Below are 16,400 nucleotides of genomic sequence, written 5' to 3' on the forward strand. Positions count from 1 at the left end.
GGCCCTAAGTGCGTCAGTATGTCTTGTCCTCGAGCCCCTCGGGCTGTCAGTTCAGCACCCAACACCCCGATGATGATCAAACGGGAACGCGCTTCCGCACTCGCTCGCTCGCTCCTCTTCTGTAACTTTCCGTGCCCCGTGCCGGGCAGCCCCAGGGAGGCGGCGCCAGGTGGTTCTAGCGGCGCGGCCCCTTTAAATGCTAATGAGGCCGCCCCAGGCTCGGGGCTGGCCCTCGCTGACTGTGTTAAAAACTTCGGCGGGGCCATTTTGGGGGCAGTAAGACCCAGCGCGGAGCCCGAGCGACCCAGCGCGAGACACCGACCCACCCGACGCGCCGCGCGCCAGCACGCGGCCACCACCGACCGCCCCGGAGAGACGCCATGAGCGAGGCGGCGCAGACCAGCCCCACGGCTGCGGCCCCCCCATCGCCCACCGGCCCCCCCGCTGCCGCCGCGCCGGCCTCCCCGGCCCAGGACGCCAAGCCCAAGAGCCCCGCTAGCCCCAGCGCCCCGGCGGGCAGCGCCAGCGGAGACGCGGCCCCCGCCAGTGACAGCAGCGGCAGCAGCGCGGCCCCCCCCGCGGACACGGAGAAGAAAGTTCTGGGTGAGGCCCGGCCGGGGGACGCGCGCACGGGACCCTGGGGGGCCGGGCAGCTCCGCACGTGCAGCGGGCGGGGCCCGGTGACAGCCACAGAGCGAGCCCGGCCGGGCGATCCGGGGCGAGACCCGCGGCTGGGAGCTGGGCCGGGCCGCCCTGGGCACGTGGAGCGGGCCGGGGATCCCGCCTGTGGCCTCCGCGGCTGCTGCTGTGTCCGGGGCGGGAGCGCGCGTCCTGCGCCCCGGCTGCCGGGGCTCGCTGAGCTGACTGGTCCGCCCCGCCCCGCCCCTGGGACTAGCGGCCGGGACCTGCCCCGCTGCGCGGCCAACCAGGCGCTTTCCTCGCTGCTGCGCGGTCGCGCTCCCCGGGCTGCGGCGGGGGCGCTCACGAGAACGTGGTAGAAAGTCTCTGTGTAAACAGGGCGCGTCGGCCTCTGAGCTGCGCTGCGCAGCGCGCGCCGGGCCCAGGGGCCAACTCTCAGCAAAGCTGTAGGAAGTGCAGTGCCCTTCCCGCGGCCGCTCCTGCGCCCGCACCGCTCCCTGGGAAGCCTCACGCTGTCAGCAAGGACTGGAGTAAAGGCCACGGGGACGGTTCGACCTGTGTCCGAGATGGGGGGGCTACAGTCGTTTGCCCTATTATTGCAGCATGTTGGTCTCAGGATATTACAGAGGCAGGGTCGGTGAGGTAATAATTTTTTATTGAACCAGCTTCTGGTGAGCGAGACAAGTTTTTGAGCTACCTGGACCTGAGGAAGAGTTCTGTGTAGTTTTAAAGCTTGTGTCTTTCACCAGCAGACATTGGTCCAATAAAAGATAACAACACCCTTGCCATTTATAGTTGAAATTCAACATCCATTTGCTCATGGAGACAGACAGGTGTAAAGGAGGTTTCACTGTAGGAGGAAAAGATTCTGGTGTTGGGAGATCTGCTGCTTCCTCTCACAAGTAGCTTCTGTTGCCCTCGTTCCTTTTGGGAAGATAGTATCCTGTCAGTCACAGCCGGCATCAGAAGTGACCCTGTGAGGATGCATGCTCCTGTTTCACTTAACTCACCATGATCTGACACACTTGGGCACAGATTGTTGTCTGTCATTTGTCAATGAATTCCTTAAGGACTTCTGAATGTCCTAGGTGAAGGATGGCGATTCCCTAGTATCCTAGTGCAGGGGGGCCAGCACTGAGAAAGGAGCAGGAGCTTGGCCTGGCAGGAGAGCTTTTTGAGGATATTAAATGTGGGAGCAGCGGGGAGAGAGAAATGAGCAGATGGAATTAAAGCTAGGTCATTTGTGGGGCGGGGGGGGTCGGATACTAATGTTGGTCATCAGCTTCCTAGACTTTGTTTTGCAGTATCCTGTGTTTCCTTTAGTAGTACTGTATTGAATCCATTTTGGGTAGATCAGTAATACAGTGTGGAGGTATGTCAGCAGTGTTCTAGGAGTATTTTGTCCATACTCGCACTAACTGGGGGATAGCTTATCAGCATTCTGGAGTACAGTTGCTCTGGCAGTATTGGATTAAAGTTCTTTTGCAATAAACTGTCACGGGAAAATATGCATCGAAACAAGCGCTCCTAGATCCTGATCTTGTGCAAGTTTGGTTTCTCAACTGGATTTCATGGTTCAGGCATACCTGGGATAACTGCTGATATACCCCTCAGGTATCTGGAGTACTGCTGCTATCTATTCCAATTTCTACTGGATAGAGTATCTTGTAGGATGGCCTAAAAAGCCCTAATGTGTTTTAGGAACTACACCATTGCATGATATGTTTGCACCAGGGATGGAAAATGTTAAAAAGTTAACTGATAAGCATCAGTCTTACCGGTAAGGTATTTAGTTAATGTTTAAGAGCCTAATGTGCATATTAAAAACATTGCAGCAGTACCATTTCATAGTGTATGTGGAACTAGGTTCTATATTGTTAGGAGTCAGGATCATTACTATGGAACTGACATAGGTTCAGGAGGTGCTGCAGCACCCACAAGTTTTACGTGGTGGCCAGCTGCCGGGACCCCAGGTAAAACATAGGGGTGCTGCAGCACTCCCCTCGTCCCTGATTCCTGCCCCTGTGTTGTGAACTTTGTTAATGGTTAAATGGTTAAAGGATTAACACAATAAAACAGGGGCTATTAGACTAACTAGTAGGGAAAAGGCCTTTATGCTCATAAGGACTGAGACACTTGAATAGGCTTTCCAAGAGAAGCTTTCAAAGTCTTATGGTTACTGAGATACAGGAGTAGATTAATAAAGATGTCCTTGGGAATGAAGGTGGAAGGAGTCTTGCAAAATGCAAGGGGGAGAACATCACTCTGCATTCTCCCACTTCCCTTGCTGTCTGATTCATCAAGAGCAATTCCGTGCATATCAGTAGCCATCCGTAGACTATGAGGAAGTAGCCGATAAGGTATAATAGCTTTTTATTGGAGCTTCAAAATACACTTACAAGTAAGCTTTCCAGTCAGGAAAGGTTAACTTGTGCCTTTACTACTAATTTTTTTCTAATAAGAATGATAAAATCTTAAATGATGTCAAAACATTGCTGTTGTCTGCAAACCAGCCTTATTGCTAGGTTTTGTGGGGTGGTTTTTTTTTTTTTTTTTTTTTTTTTTTTTTTTTTTTTTTTGACACGGATTGTAAGGATAGTGTTTTGACTGTGTTGGTTGGTTGAAAATGGTCTCCTGAGCAAGTCTTTTATCTTGTTAATCTCAAACTTTCGTGTTAATGGCTTTGCAAATATGTATCCTAAGTGCCACTGAAAGCATATTGTAAGACATGGTGAGACCACCTGAATTTGATAGATAAATAGAAAAATTAATTACCCACCAATTATTGTTGACTCTTCATTAAGAAAAAAATGAAACTTGTTTCTAAATAAATGGAGATAGGTATATCTCCTAGAACTGGAAGGGACCTTGAAAGGTCATCAAGTCCAGACTCCTGCCTTCACTAGCAGGACCAAGTATTGATTTTTGCCCCAGATCCCTAAGTGGCCCCCTCAAGGACTGAGCTCAGAACCCTAGGTTTAGCAGGCCAATGCGAAACCACTGAGCTATCCCTCCTTCCGTGGGAAATCATTGGTTTCAATCTGAGAGCTTTCCATGGACCTGTTGAAATGAGAGGGTTGGCTTAATTCAGTTCCTAGTGGGACACGTGCATACCACAAATCACCTCCATGATTGGCACTGTACTGATCCCCGTTTTGGCAGACTAACTGTACAGGCCAGGGTACTGCACTCTCATCCCTAGAAATGATATCTCCATAGCGGGGATAAGATACATTTGTATGGATAATGACAACTTCCACAGTTACTTTTTTTAAATCTGTCTAATGTATAAGTAGTGTAGACCATCATGCTTAACTGTCTAGGGTTAGGTAGAGATGTTTGCTGGTGGCAGCTTATTCCATAATTGCTAAGACCCCACTTAACTTGAGATATTTTGAAAAAGCCTGATTCCTCAATATTCGGCTTCCATCGTAATTTTAACAGCAGGAGTGTGGAGTTGACAGCGGGAGTGGAAAATTGCCAAAAAATAATGGACTTAATTTATTATTAACTGCAAATGTCCATTATATATTCTAATTTTGCATGGCTTGTCCATTACTCTGTTGCATTTTTTGACAGTCATCCCACAATTCACGTAGGGCCTTTATGATTGCCCTTTTTGGGGTTTCTTGTGCCTTCCTCTGAAGCATGAAGTACTGGCTTTGGCCACAGGATGTGGTGGAGGCCTGGATATTAATGTACCCCTGCTCTGATCTAGTTTGGTAATATCTGTGTTCCTATCATTCTAGTTAAGGGTTTTGGGCAATTCTCCGTCCAGCTCCATTTCTTTTCCTTGTTCTTTGAAGCAGGTATAGTCAATAAAAATAAGTTAAATGTTAGAAATGAAATTTCAAAGTGAATTTTATCCTTTAAAAATTCTAAAATTCAAGAAAGTCGGTTACTATTTTAACACGTTTTTTCCAGATATAATATGCAGACACATATTTGGTTAGGGGAACATCCGATGCTATAGGACCTGGTGAAACTTGGACCCTATTATACTGTCTTGGAGGAACATGTGAAATACGGTGGTTGGGGACTGTTGACAGAATGTTTCAAGTCAAGAGCTGTGGAATTTTAGGACTCAAGGTCATGCTGAGTTCTCAGTAACTGTGGGATTCAGTTATCATGGAAAAAAAGAAGAGGAAAGCTTCAGAGACCAATAGATGAGACTCAGGCCATCTGTTTAGAGGTTCCCTGTTTGACTAATGTAGTCTTTTGATTTTCTAGAAAGAAAGGAAGAATTGGCCCAGGAGTGGGTATGATCATATCTGTATCCATAAAATGTAAGAGTTTGTATAAGAAAAAAACTTGTTCAGGGAAAACCAAGAGGCTCTGTAATTAGGGATAAAGGGGTGTACAGATGTGCAGACTTACCCCTGCAGCGCCTCCTGCTGGTTTCTTAGGGAATTAGCTCAATTTCCAGCCCAGAGCACCCTCTACAGGTTGGTGATTTGCTTGTCCTCTGGCCCCCATGTTCCTCCTAGGACCCAATGCCCCTTTATCTGGGGTGCTGCCCCCTGGCAGTAACCCCTTTCTCCCAGGGTCTCCCCTCCCCAGGGAACCCCCACCCACCATCTCCACCTCACCTCAGTACCAGGCTACTGCCAGTCATCATCTAGCCCCCACATCCTGGCAGACTGCAGTATCAGCCTACTGATCACTGGCAAGGTTGGGTTTGGACCTCATGCCTTTGCCTACTCCTGGGCTGCCCTCTGCAACCCCCAGAACCTGTTGGCCTTATCCTAGGCTGCAGCCTGGGGCTTTCCAGGCTGGATACCCCAGCTCCTCTGCCTTTCCCCAGCCCTGCTCCACTCAGGTATCTTGTGTCTAGCTCCCTGCAGACATATCCTTCTCCCTCTACAGGCAGAGAAAGACTCTTTGGGCTTCCGCCTCTCAGCCTCTTATAGGGGCTATCTGGGCATGATTGGAGCATGGTCACAGTTGAGCCTAATTTCCCCAATCTGCCCAGGCTTCTTGGCTCAGCCTGGGCTGTTTTCACCCCTTCAGGGCAGGAGCTGGGGACCACCCTGCTACAGGGTGAAAAAGAGCAAAGGGTGAACATTTCCAGTGGGATATCAGAAAATATGTTCCTAACAGTAAGAACTATCAGACTGTGGTATAATCTCCTTAGGGAAAGTGGTAAAATCCCCCCTGCTCCAGTGATGCCAGAAAAGATCTGCCTGGTCACATCATGCCTGTCACCCACACTCCAGATGATGCAGCATGACATTCTCTGTGGTATTTTTCTGTCTACTTCTAGTTGCCCTGAGCAGGCACTCCTGCTATGTTTTGCTTTTTGGTAGCTGGATACTAGAGTTAAACACAACTAAGTGGTACCCCAGTCTGGCAGCTGAATTCTCAGCTTGTATGTCCTGCAGCTTGCCACAGCCCATTCTCAAGCTAGGAATTGCACATGGGGATCAGTAGGCAGCAGCTGGATTGTAGAAGTGGGAAAGATAGCCTGGAAGTGACAGATGTGACCTAGTGGTGAGAGAATGGGGATGGAAATCAGAAAAAGTGGGTTTCCATTCTTAGCTCTGCCATTGACTTGCTATGTGACTTCAGGTCAGCGGTTCTCAGCCCATGGGCTTCATGCGGCCCAATTAGCACACAGCTGCAAACCAGCTCAGCTGCATGCTAAAGGTACTACCAGGTTCCCTGCTGCACGGAGCGGAGGGGTCCAGGTTACACCTGCAAGTTCCGGGGGCTGGGGCAGCGGTCCACCCCCAGTCTGGGGCAGTCATGTGGCAGGGGTCTAGGATCAGAATCTGAGCTGTCGCTGCCCTGCCACCTGGACCCTGCAGTCCAGGTAACACATTGTGGACCACTGCTTCAGATAAATTGCTTTCCCTCAGTCTCCATTCCACATCTGTGAAACGGGACTATTCATTTGTCCCCACCTGGGTAAAATAAACTGATAAACTAAAAAAGTGCTATGTAAGTGCAAAGTATTACAAGGGAGCCTTTCTTTGACTTTAATAAGGCTATGCTATGTGTTGGCCTGTCCTAAATAACTCAGTATGGTATTTTCAGGTATAAAGGAAGGGGAACACACACCTGTTGTGTGTTATGCAGGAAGTTACTAGATGTGTGTTACTAGAGGGTGACTGATACTAATTTACTTTTAATTTTCAGCCACTAAAGTTCTTGGCACTGTCAAGTGGTTCAATGTCAGAAACGGATATGGCTTTATAAACAGGTACGTTTATTGTTGATAAATTTGTGCAGCACCGCAGTTCACGTGCTTAATGGATCTATTAACTCTTGAGCTTTCAAAATCAGGCTAGAAATCTCACAGGAAGAGGGGTTTTCTGAGATTCCTGGTATTTCCTGTTTCTGGTTGGGTTCAAAATACCACAGGGTTGGCCTCTGATGCTGCACTTTAGCTCTGACAGCCTGATAACCATTAAGGTTCTGAGTTAAAATCAGGTAATAGGTGGATGTGGGAGGGAATTATTGAACCTTTCCAAACGTGGGGGGTGGGGGGGGTGGGGGGAACAGATTTGAGCTTTGGAGAAAGTTTTGGTAAAAGTGTTCTTACCTTCTGTCCAAACACGGTCACTCATCCCAATTACAATCTTCACTAAAAATCCACAGTTCAGTGTTTTATAGTTATAGCTGGGCACAGACTTGAACATGCAGAAGTTACGGGGTATTCCAAAACTCAAGTCCATATCCACATCTGAATTTTGGAAGTAGTCCCTCTCTCTATAATAGGTCAACCCAAAATTTTAGCTCTACACTCCCACACTGAATTTTAAGAAGCTGCATCTTGTACTCTTAAGTCCACCCTCAAGGGCATCTTACCACCCACTCATGTGGGTAACTAAACTGTTTCTAAGTGACTTCAAGCAAAAAATGGGAGAGCTAAAAGCTAGTAGTATGTGGCTTGCTCATGAAAACGCTATGATAAACTTACAGTTGACAAGCTACAGAAACTTGCTTTTTAATTTTTTTATTTTTTAAATAGTTTTCAAACTTTAAAAAAAAATCCTCTGCCAGAAAATGGATATAGCAAAAGAATCCAGACAAGCCTCAGTTTAGGGAGTTCGATAACTGAAGGAGATCAGAGACGGGAGATAAAGTCTTCTACATCATAGAAATCATTTCCAATACAGCACTGTATTGTGGCGGGCTCGATGTCTGATGAATTAGAGAACTGGGGTATGGAACCTTTCAGTGCAAACCGCAGCTCATTGAGGCTGGCTCCCACTCATATAGGGCACTCATATTGGGGATGGGGAGAAGGGATCTGATTCATGTTGAGAGAGCTCCATATCCCCTTCTAAAGCACAATTTCCAAGATCGTGCAAGATCAGGCGGGTAATGAATGGCTTAGAGTTAAGGAAAATAACATCAAGCCTTCTATCTGTAGGGCATTCGTTTTACTTCAGCCCCTCTGAGGTAGTGATTCTTTCCAGTTACACCTCTACCTCGATATAACGCTGTCCTCGGGAGCCAAAAAATGTGACCACGTTATAGGTGAAACAGCGTTATATTGAACTTGCTTTGATCTGCTGGAGTGCGCAGCCCTGCCCCCCTGGAGCGCTGCTTTACCGCATTATATCTGAATTCATGTTTCATCAGGACACATTATAATGAGGTAGAGGTGTATGCTCTCTCAGTGAAATGCATTTTCTGGCTCTCAGTCCAGTGAGAGAAGTCTCCGCACAATAAAACCATTATCAAAATTTGCACACTTACTGTCTTCCCCTACTTTCTCTGATCCACCCGTTATCAGTCCCAGCAGGGAAGCCAAACGGTTGAAAAGGCCATAGAGACTTCCCTTGCTTCCTGGGAACATAGAGATTACACCCAATGGTGCTTCTAGTTCAGTATCCTGACTCTGACAGTAGCCAATGCCACATGCATAGACCATATAGTAGCCAATTATGGAACAACCAACTTACAGGGGAAGTTTCTAACCCCTTTTAGTGATTGACATTTATGCCTGGATATAAAAAGGTTTATATTCTTATACAGTTCTAGCTTCCTAAATCAAGAGGAGCATATTTGGGAGAAGGGCAAAGTCCCTCAGATTTCTTGACTGTCAATCTAGCACCTTTTCACAAGCCACTGTAAACAGTAGAGTGAGACTGAAATTCTTTTGGAGTATTTAAGAGTTCCTAGCTTCTGCATCTGTGTGCGTGCACTGGATGTGAGTTCTCTCAGATATATCATCCTGTATCACATGCAGAATCCTATACTGGGTGGAGGATTGTCTAGATAACCTAGTAAAAATTTTTTTTTTTTAAATTCCTTTATTTCATGTGTAGCTCTCCCCCTCCCAGTGAGTATTCCTAGTCACACCTCTCCTGGGATGTTTTGGGTTCCAGTGTAAGGAACAGCTGTGTTAACAGCTGTGCACAGTCCTGTTGACAGTCTCACTTGACCTGTGAGATAACGTACTGGGAGCTTCAGTTGCAGGTCCTGTGGTCGTGGAGAGGAGAAGGAGAGAATATAATAGTCTGGTTGCATATGTCAGACTGCACCTTGGATGTCAGCCCACAGATTACAGGGTAGTCCCTGGGGAAGGTGGAAAATCCCCTGCTGCTGGGGAAACTATACAGAGGGAATTCACAGCCAGGTCTGAATGGAGAGACCAAGTAGGTTTGAACTGCACATGGAATCCCAGGGGGCGTGCACCCTATGGAGGCTCCAGGAGACGTATTTCCAGGTTCTGTTCCTCCTTAAAAGAGGTACATGGACTGGTAAGTTGAAGCCCAGGGACTATCTCCAGTAAAGCTGCACGCCTAAATAATCAGATGTCGCATGATTACATCTCTCTCTCTCCGTCTCTACATTTTTTCCACAGAAATGACACAAAAGAAGATGTGTTTGTTCATCAGGTGAGTGAGAGGCAGTGGACTGTCTCTTTTTGTAAATTCTGTACATTGTAAAATTTGTTGCCACGTACTGTCCATACTCATCTGTCAGCCCTAGTCTCTCCTTATGAGTGCTAAAGGCATCATCCTGAACTGCTTCAGCCCCACATGTATCACTGACAAACTTCCTTCTCTTAGCCACTCTCATTATATGGAGTTAAAGGGGTTGTCCTAGATGGAACTCTCCCATCTTCCTCTGTATATAACACTTAACAGATCCCCCTCTCTATCTTTCAACTGCTTCTGTCTTCTCTTGCCCACTGTGGTTTAGGCAGGGGGCTTTTTTCTTTCCAGCAGGGTAGCTGCTCAGTTGGCTTGTGGGAGGGAGTATCTAGCTCAAATGAAGTGAAATGAACCTTCTTTTTTTTATTTTTTTTGTGTGCTGTTTTCTACCTCATCCTTCCACCCTCCTTTTCTGCACCAGACCCTCTGTTGTTCATACTCCTGGCTTCCTTTCCAGTCCTCTCACTCTTCTTTTCTCCTTTTCATTCTTAGTCCTATTCCTCCTCTTGCTCTATCAATCTCTCCTTCTGTCCTCTTTCTTGCCATTCTTGAAGGAAAAGGATCCAATCAGATCCTTAACCAGCCTGGACATTATCAGCTGTCACAATGTGAGTCAGCTGCAACCAAGAATGACAGGCAAGAGGGAATACACCAGTTGTAACTGGGCAGGAAGTGGTCAACAACAAGCCTGCTAGTGCACATGGGGTTCCCTGAACCATCAGCAGCTCATGCTTTTAAAGTGTTTCCCCGTGACCTGGGACTTCTGTTCTGAGATTTGAGGATGGCTGTGACCTCCTGAGGGTTAAATGTCCAGCAGCTATCTGTATTTACATCACACTCATTACTGTAATACCTGAGAGATGCACATTTGACCAGGAGGTTGTTACCCACACAAAATTCTGTAACTCACGCACCTTAGGGGTACCTTTATTCAGTTCCTAGGGCTCAAGACATAACCCTCTTAATTTAGGCACCCACCCTTAGCCTATTCCTGTAGCTCAGGCATAACCTTAGGCTCTATGGCAACCACCTTACCCTGTTCTTAGGGCTTAGGTGTGATCCTGTTAATTTAGGCACCCACTCGTACCCTTCTGTGGGCTCAAGGCATAACCTTACACTCTGCGGGTTTGCAGAGTCTTTTACCAATAGAAGAGCCTTACTCAGTAATATCCTACTTAACCTCTATTTATTAACAGTTAGTTCCCTACAAAAATGAATGCATTCACTATGCATACAATGCTCACCACTCCCAGTCTTCTTCATGGCTAGTCAGGATCAGGTCATCTGGGGGACTCCAGCTATTTTACAGTGTGGTTGGCAGGGTTTTGAGGTCTGGCAGCTCGATCTCGGGGCTGTGTCCTGGATTTGGTTCCCAAGAACTTCCTTTTGGACCCCAGTTTATGTAGTGAAATTTGAGTCCTGTTCTTCCAGAAGAGAAAGCATCTATCAAATCCCCCCTCATTCTTCAACTACCTGAAAGGGGGTTCCAAAGAGGATGGATCTAGACTGTTCTCAATGGTACCAGATGACAGAACAAGGAGTAATGGTCTCAAGTTGCAGTGGGGGAGGTTTAGGTTGGATATTAGGAAAAACTTTTTCACTAGGAGGGTGGTGAAACACTGGAATGGGTTGCCTAGGGAGGTGGTGGAATCTCTTTCCTTAGAGGTTTTTAAGGTCAGGCTTGACAAAACCCTGGCTGGGATGATTTAGTTGGTGTTGGTCCTGCTTTGAGCAGGGAATGCACTAGATGGCCTCCTGAGGTCCCTTCCAACCCTGATATTCTATTGGTTAATCATAGAATCATACCTTCAGTAATATTTTTTAGTTAAATGATTGGTTAACAATTTTCCAACCAATTCTAACATACTGTAAAACAATTCTTTAACCGGTTATATCTTAATGTAGTTTACACCCAGCAAAATGAATTATGTACCAGGCAGAAACAATCAACAGACAGAGACCATACAGATAAACAATAGAGAAATGAGGGACCATAAAGTCAAAACAATAAAGTAGAGATTTCACAACCATAGCTTGTCGATAAGTGATTTCTTGCCAGACAGAATGCCATCAAACACTTGAACCATCTTAAGATCTTTTTCTTTATCTGGTGATGGTAGGTATTATTAGAACAGGAATGTGATGATGTGACTTTCTGCTTCTTGACTAAAGGCTGCTGCCCTTCTAATATGGCTACAGAGAAAGGCCTTATCCTTACAAGGTTACATGCATTCCCTGTTGGGAAGCTTGTCCCAAATGCCCCAAAACAACAAAATTTCAGATGCTCCATCAGATGTAAGAGGTTTTATCCTCTGTGTGAGCTAGCCACTAGGAGTAGACGAGACACACACATAGCCTGCATGTTAAAAACAGTTAGTGTTATGTGCATATAACATTACTGGTGCTAAGGATGCTCCGCTTGGTGGTGTGACTGTTCCTGAGTCAGTTATCCTCATAGTTTTTAAGAGTTTGTGAACTTGTTAATGAGAGATGGGACAGCAAGGGTGTTTGTGTGTAATTCACTATGATTTATATTGCATTAGGAGAGCTGACAGTCGTAAGTGCCAGGCTATAGGCAGCAGGTGGATACACTAACAGATGGGGTCAGCACAAGGGAACAGTGAGATATTCACCATGGTGGAAAAAGGTGATAGCAGCTAGTGAGTTGCCTAATCATTGTCAAACTTTTAATAGGCGTCATGGCAGTGAAGTATTTTTAAGGAGAAATTTAAAGAAGGACAATGAGGTGGCTCTACAGCTATTTACAGTGGCATGGGAGTAGGCACAGCGGTGCTTATTGAAAAGTTTTTGAAACGGGCTATCAGAATGGCATTGATAGCATTACTACGTAAAAGATGATGGTCGATAAGCGTTCTTAAATGTGAAGAATAATAGTTTTGTGTTTTAATGCAGAAGAGTTTCTGCCCCCTCTTTGTTCCTCTCCTCATGGGAATCACATATCTCCCCTTCTCTATGTAGATTAAGGCACTATAGTGGGAAAATGCGGAGAATTTTTGTCCTTCCACAGGTCAATATACGGGTAAAGTGGATGGTTAAAATCCTCTAGGAGTGTGCCCTTTGAGCAAAAGTCAGGCCTGATGATAGTGAGTGAAATTCCATTTATTTCAGATGTCTACTTACTCTAGGATTAAATTTGTCCCGTTGTCTCAATGTCCATAACTAGACCATTCTGGCTAGTCTTATACTTGGTCCAGGATTTGATGTTCCTGAACTCATGCTCCCTTCCCTTTCTTTTGTTGTCCTACCGCCCTGTCAGGAGCCCTAGCTAAATGGCATTTGAAACTCTGAAGGACTGACCACCTTCAGACAATACTAGGCAGTTGGAGTTGGTATTGATTCAGTGGGAAGGGATATCCCCGCTGCAGTATTGTGATTGTCCTAGTAGGATTCCCAGCCAAGTACAAACTAAATCAGCCCTTGCTGAATTTATGGGAGCTGGGAGGGATCTCAGCTCCCCTTGGGATGGTACAGTGATTCAGTCAAGCAGATTGAGGCCTGCCTGAGTGAGAAGGAAAGGGAACAGTCAGGCTGGGAGTGGCAGTTACAAAGTCCTATCAATTACGTACACAAACATCCTGCTCTGAACTGCCTTCTTTTCTCTCTCAGTAGTGACTGATCCCTGCCTCTGTGGACTCCTCCCCCAGCACTTGGGAAGTGTGGAGAAGGGGTTGGATTACATGTAATCTCTTTAGAATAAGGCTGACCTAGTTGAAGGGACACACCCATCCTCCACTCATACACAGTGGGAGGGAGCAGACAGATCTCATTGTCAGGGTGGGGGTTAACACTTTATTTGCTGCTATTGGATGCTATTTATATATACACAGGGCATACAGATTAAAATGCTTCTCTCTTTAGAGCATACATGGCTGCTTTGTATTAACAGTTTCTCTCTTGCCATGGCTCCAAATCATGTAGAATCTGGAGCTAGAAAGACTTATTTGGCCTCATCTTGCTTAACTTTCCCTACATTCTTGGCCACAGGCTGATCATTCTTTGGTGTGTTATCTAGGTCTCTGTCTATTACCAGTTATAAATGACCCAAGTGATGTGCCTCTACCATTCTCATTGGGGAGGCTATGGCTATTCCAAATTGAAATAAATGAAGAAGTATTTCCTGGAACTTTCCTCCTGAAACTTTTAACTAATTTCTTCTAGTTGCAGCCCCTTTAGCATCCTTAAAAGTCCCTATCCCTCTTTGGTGCTTAAGAACATAAGAATGGTCTGACCAGTATTACCAGTTGTCCGTATAGCCCAGTAGTGGCCAATGCCAGGTGCTTCTGAAGGAATGACCAGAATAGCAATCACTGAGTGATCCCATCCCCTGTCATCCACTCCCAGTTCTGGCAATCAAAGTCTAGGGATACCGAGAGAATGAGGTTGCATCCCTGGCCATCTTGGTGAATAGCTATCCTCCATGAACTAATAATATTTTTTGAACCCTGTTTTAGTTTTTGGCCTTCACAACATCCCCTGGCAATGAGTTCCACATGTTGACTGCGTTGGTGAAGAACTACTTCCTTTTTGTTTTGTTTTTAAAATTTGCTGCCTCTTCATTTCACTGTGTGATCCCTGGTTCTTGTGTTATGTGATGGGGTAAATAACACTTCCCTATTCCCTTCTTCCACACCATTCATGGTTTTATAGACCTCTGTCATATCCCCCAGTCATCTATTTTCCAAGCTGAAATGTCTCACTCCTTATATTCTTTTCTCATATGGAAGCTGTTCCATAGCCCTAATCATTTTTGTTGCCGTGCTCCAATTCTAACATTTTTTTTGAGATGGGACAGCCATCAAGGTTTGTACTCTGAAATGCAGTTGCTTCTTGGATGGAGCATGGCTATTTTTTAACATGTCATATAGTAACATGATATGACTCTATCATCAGAGGATACATGAAGAAAACTTCTCCAAATAGGCTTCTCTTTGAGAAGGAAATACTGTTAGAATCATAGAATATCAGGGTAGGAAGGGACCTCAAGCGGTCATCTAGTCCAACCCCCTGCTCAGAGCAGGACCAATCCCCAGACAGATCTTTGACCAAGTTCCCTAAATGACCATCTCAAGGATTGAACTCACAACCCTGGATTTATTTTAACTATTGAGTGCCCAGTGTGTCTTAAATCACCTGTGAGATGGAAGGGCTGAGTCAGTCTTGTTTTCAAATCTGTTGCTGATACTGTTTTGATGTAAACAGACTTTGCCTGTTTACATCAAATTTTAGAGCCTAGGGAAACCCTTAAGAACATAAGATTGGCCATACTGAGTCTAGCCCAGTATTCTGTCTTCCGACAGCGGCCAATGCCAGGTGCCTGAGACGCAATGAACAGAACAGGTAATCATCAAGTGATCCATCCCCTGTTGCCCATTCCCAGCTTCTGGCAAACAGAGGCTAGGGACACCATCCCTGCCCATCCTGGCTAATAGCCATTAATGGACTTATCCTCCATGAATTTATCTAGTGTGTGGTGTGGTTTTTTTTTTTTTTGGTTTGTGAACCCTGTTATAGTCTTGCCCTTCACAACATCCTCTGGCAAGGCGTTCTATAGGTTGACTGTGCATTGTATGAAAAAATACTTCCTTTTGTTTGTTTTTAAACCTCTGCCTATTTCATTTGGTGGCCCCTAGTTCTTGTGTTGTGAGGAAGAGTAAATAACACTTATTTACTTTGTTCACACCAGTCATGATTTTATAGATCTCTATCATATCCCCACTTAATAGTCTTGTTTCCAAGCTGAGAAGTCCCAGTTTTATTAATCTGTCCTCATACAGCAGCCGTTCCATATCTGTGATCATTATTGTTGCCCTTTTCTGAACCTTTTCCGATTCCAGTATATCTTTTTTTTTTGAAATGGGGTGACCACATCTGCGCGCAGTATTCAAGATGTGGGCATACCATGGATTTATAGAGAGGCAATATGGTATTTTGTCTCATAATCTATACCTTTCTTAATGATTTCAAGTTTTCTGTTAGCTTTTTTTGACTGTTGCTGTACATCGAGTGAATGTTTTCAGAGAACTATCCACAATGACTCCAAGATCTTTCTTGAGTGGTAACAGCTAATTTAGACCTCATAATTTCACAGAGAAGAGAAATTCAAGATGCTGTCAGGGTAGTGTGGCTTCTTGCGCCTCTGTCCTCTATGGTCTCTGAAAGGATGTCAGATCTTGGGCCTCCTGCCTGTACCTGTCTCTGTGTGGAATTAGATCAGGACTTAAGTACGCTATCCCATGTATACCAAACACTTATCGCCATGTGGGTCCAATCGGGTTTCAGGCACTTGTGTCTCCTCCCTTTGGGGACTTGCAACCAATGCAACAACCTTCTTAAAACAAAGGACCAGAGCATTAGAGGAAAAAAATCTCATATGGGCATATTTAGTCTAGTCTAATCTCATGCTTCACCACAAGCAATTAGGTGAACTTCCCTCTTGAGTTACATGAACAGAACTAACTTGTATCTCTTAGCAAGTTCAGATCCTCCTGTGACTCTGAGCATCTTTCAATCTGATTTTTTTCTCTCACCTACCCTGTTTGAACTTTTTTTGGGGGGAGTGGGGGATGTTGCTTAGGAAGAGGTCTAGAACCATTAATGCTACTTGGTCTGGCATAATTAATAACCTTTTAACTGTAAGGTGTTAAGTGACTTTCAGGAAGGACCTCCTCTTGCCATTGGTTCTGCTACCCAGAAAAACACCTAGGGTCAAATATCTCTTCCATTATATGATACAGAAACATCACTGTAGTGACAGCATTAAGAGTATTTGTCACAGATACCGTCGTACTCTTTGAACTCTATGGGGACAAATTGCCAGCGTGGATGCCAGTAGGGTAGTAGGGATGGTCT

General features: G+C 45.6%; 1 protein-coding gene and 1 long non-coding RNA gene across 3 annotated transcripts in view; both read left to right on the forward strand.

The window, feature by feature from the left end:
* Window positions 1-287: 287 nt before the first annotated feature.
* The window catches only part of YBX3 (Y-box binding protein 3), a 43,245-nt gene continuing 27,132 nt past the window's right edge, over window positions 288-16,400 (forward strand). The window contains exons 1-3 of one of the 2 annotated variants that reach the window (XM_030537556.1): window positions 288-603; window positions 6,778-6,841; window positions 9,458-9,491. In XM_030537556.1, the coding sequence (XP_030393416.1) occupies window positions 381-603; window positions 6,778-6,841; window positions 9,458-9,491 (321 nt within the window). In that variant the 5' untranslated portion in view covers window positions 288-380. The remainder of the gene's footprint in view (window positions 604-6,777; window positions 6,842-9,457; window positions 9,492-16,400) is intronic. The other variant, XM_030537565.1, reaches the window with a different exon arrangement.
* LOC115636886 lies at window positions 9,505-14,940 on the forward strand. Its single transcript, XR_003997098.1, has 3 exons — window positions 9,505-10,951; window positions 11,099-11,104; window positions 14,929-14,940. It is a non-coding gene; the product is annotated as an uncharacterized LOC115636886 (long non-coding RNA).

The sequence above is a fragment of the Gopherus evgoodei genome, chromosome 1 (genome assembly GCF_007399415.2).
Source record: "Gopherus evgoodei ecotype Sinaloan lineage chromosome 1, rGopEvg1_v1.p, whole genome shotgun sequence".
In the NCBI taxonomy this organism is placed as follows: domain Eukaryota; kingdom Metazoa; phylum Chordata; order Testudines; family Testudinidae; genus Gopherus; species Gopherus evgoodei.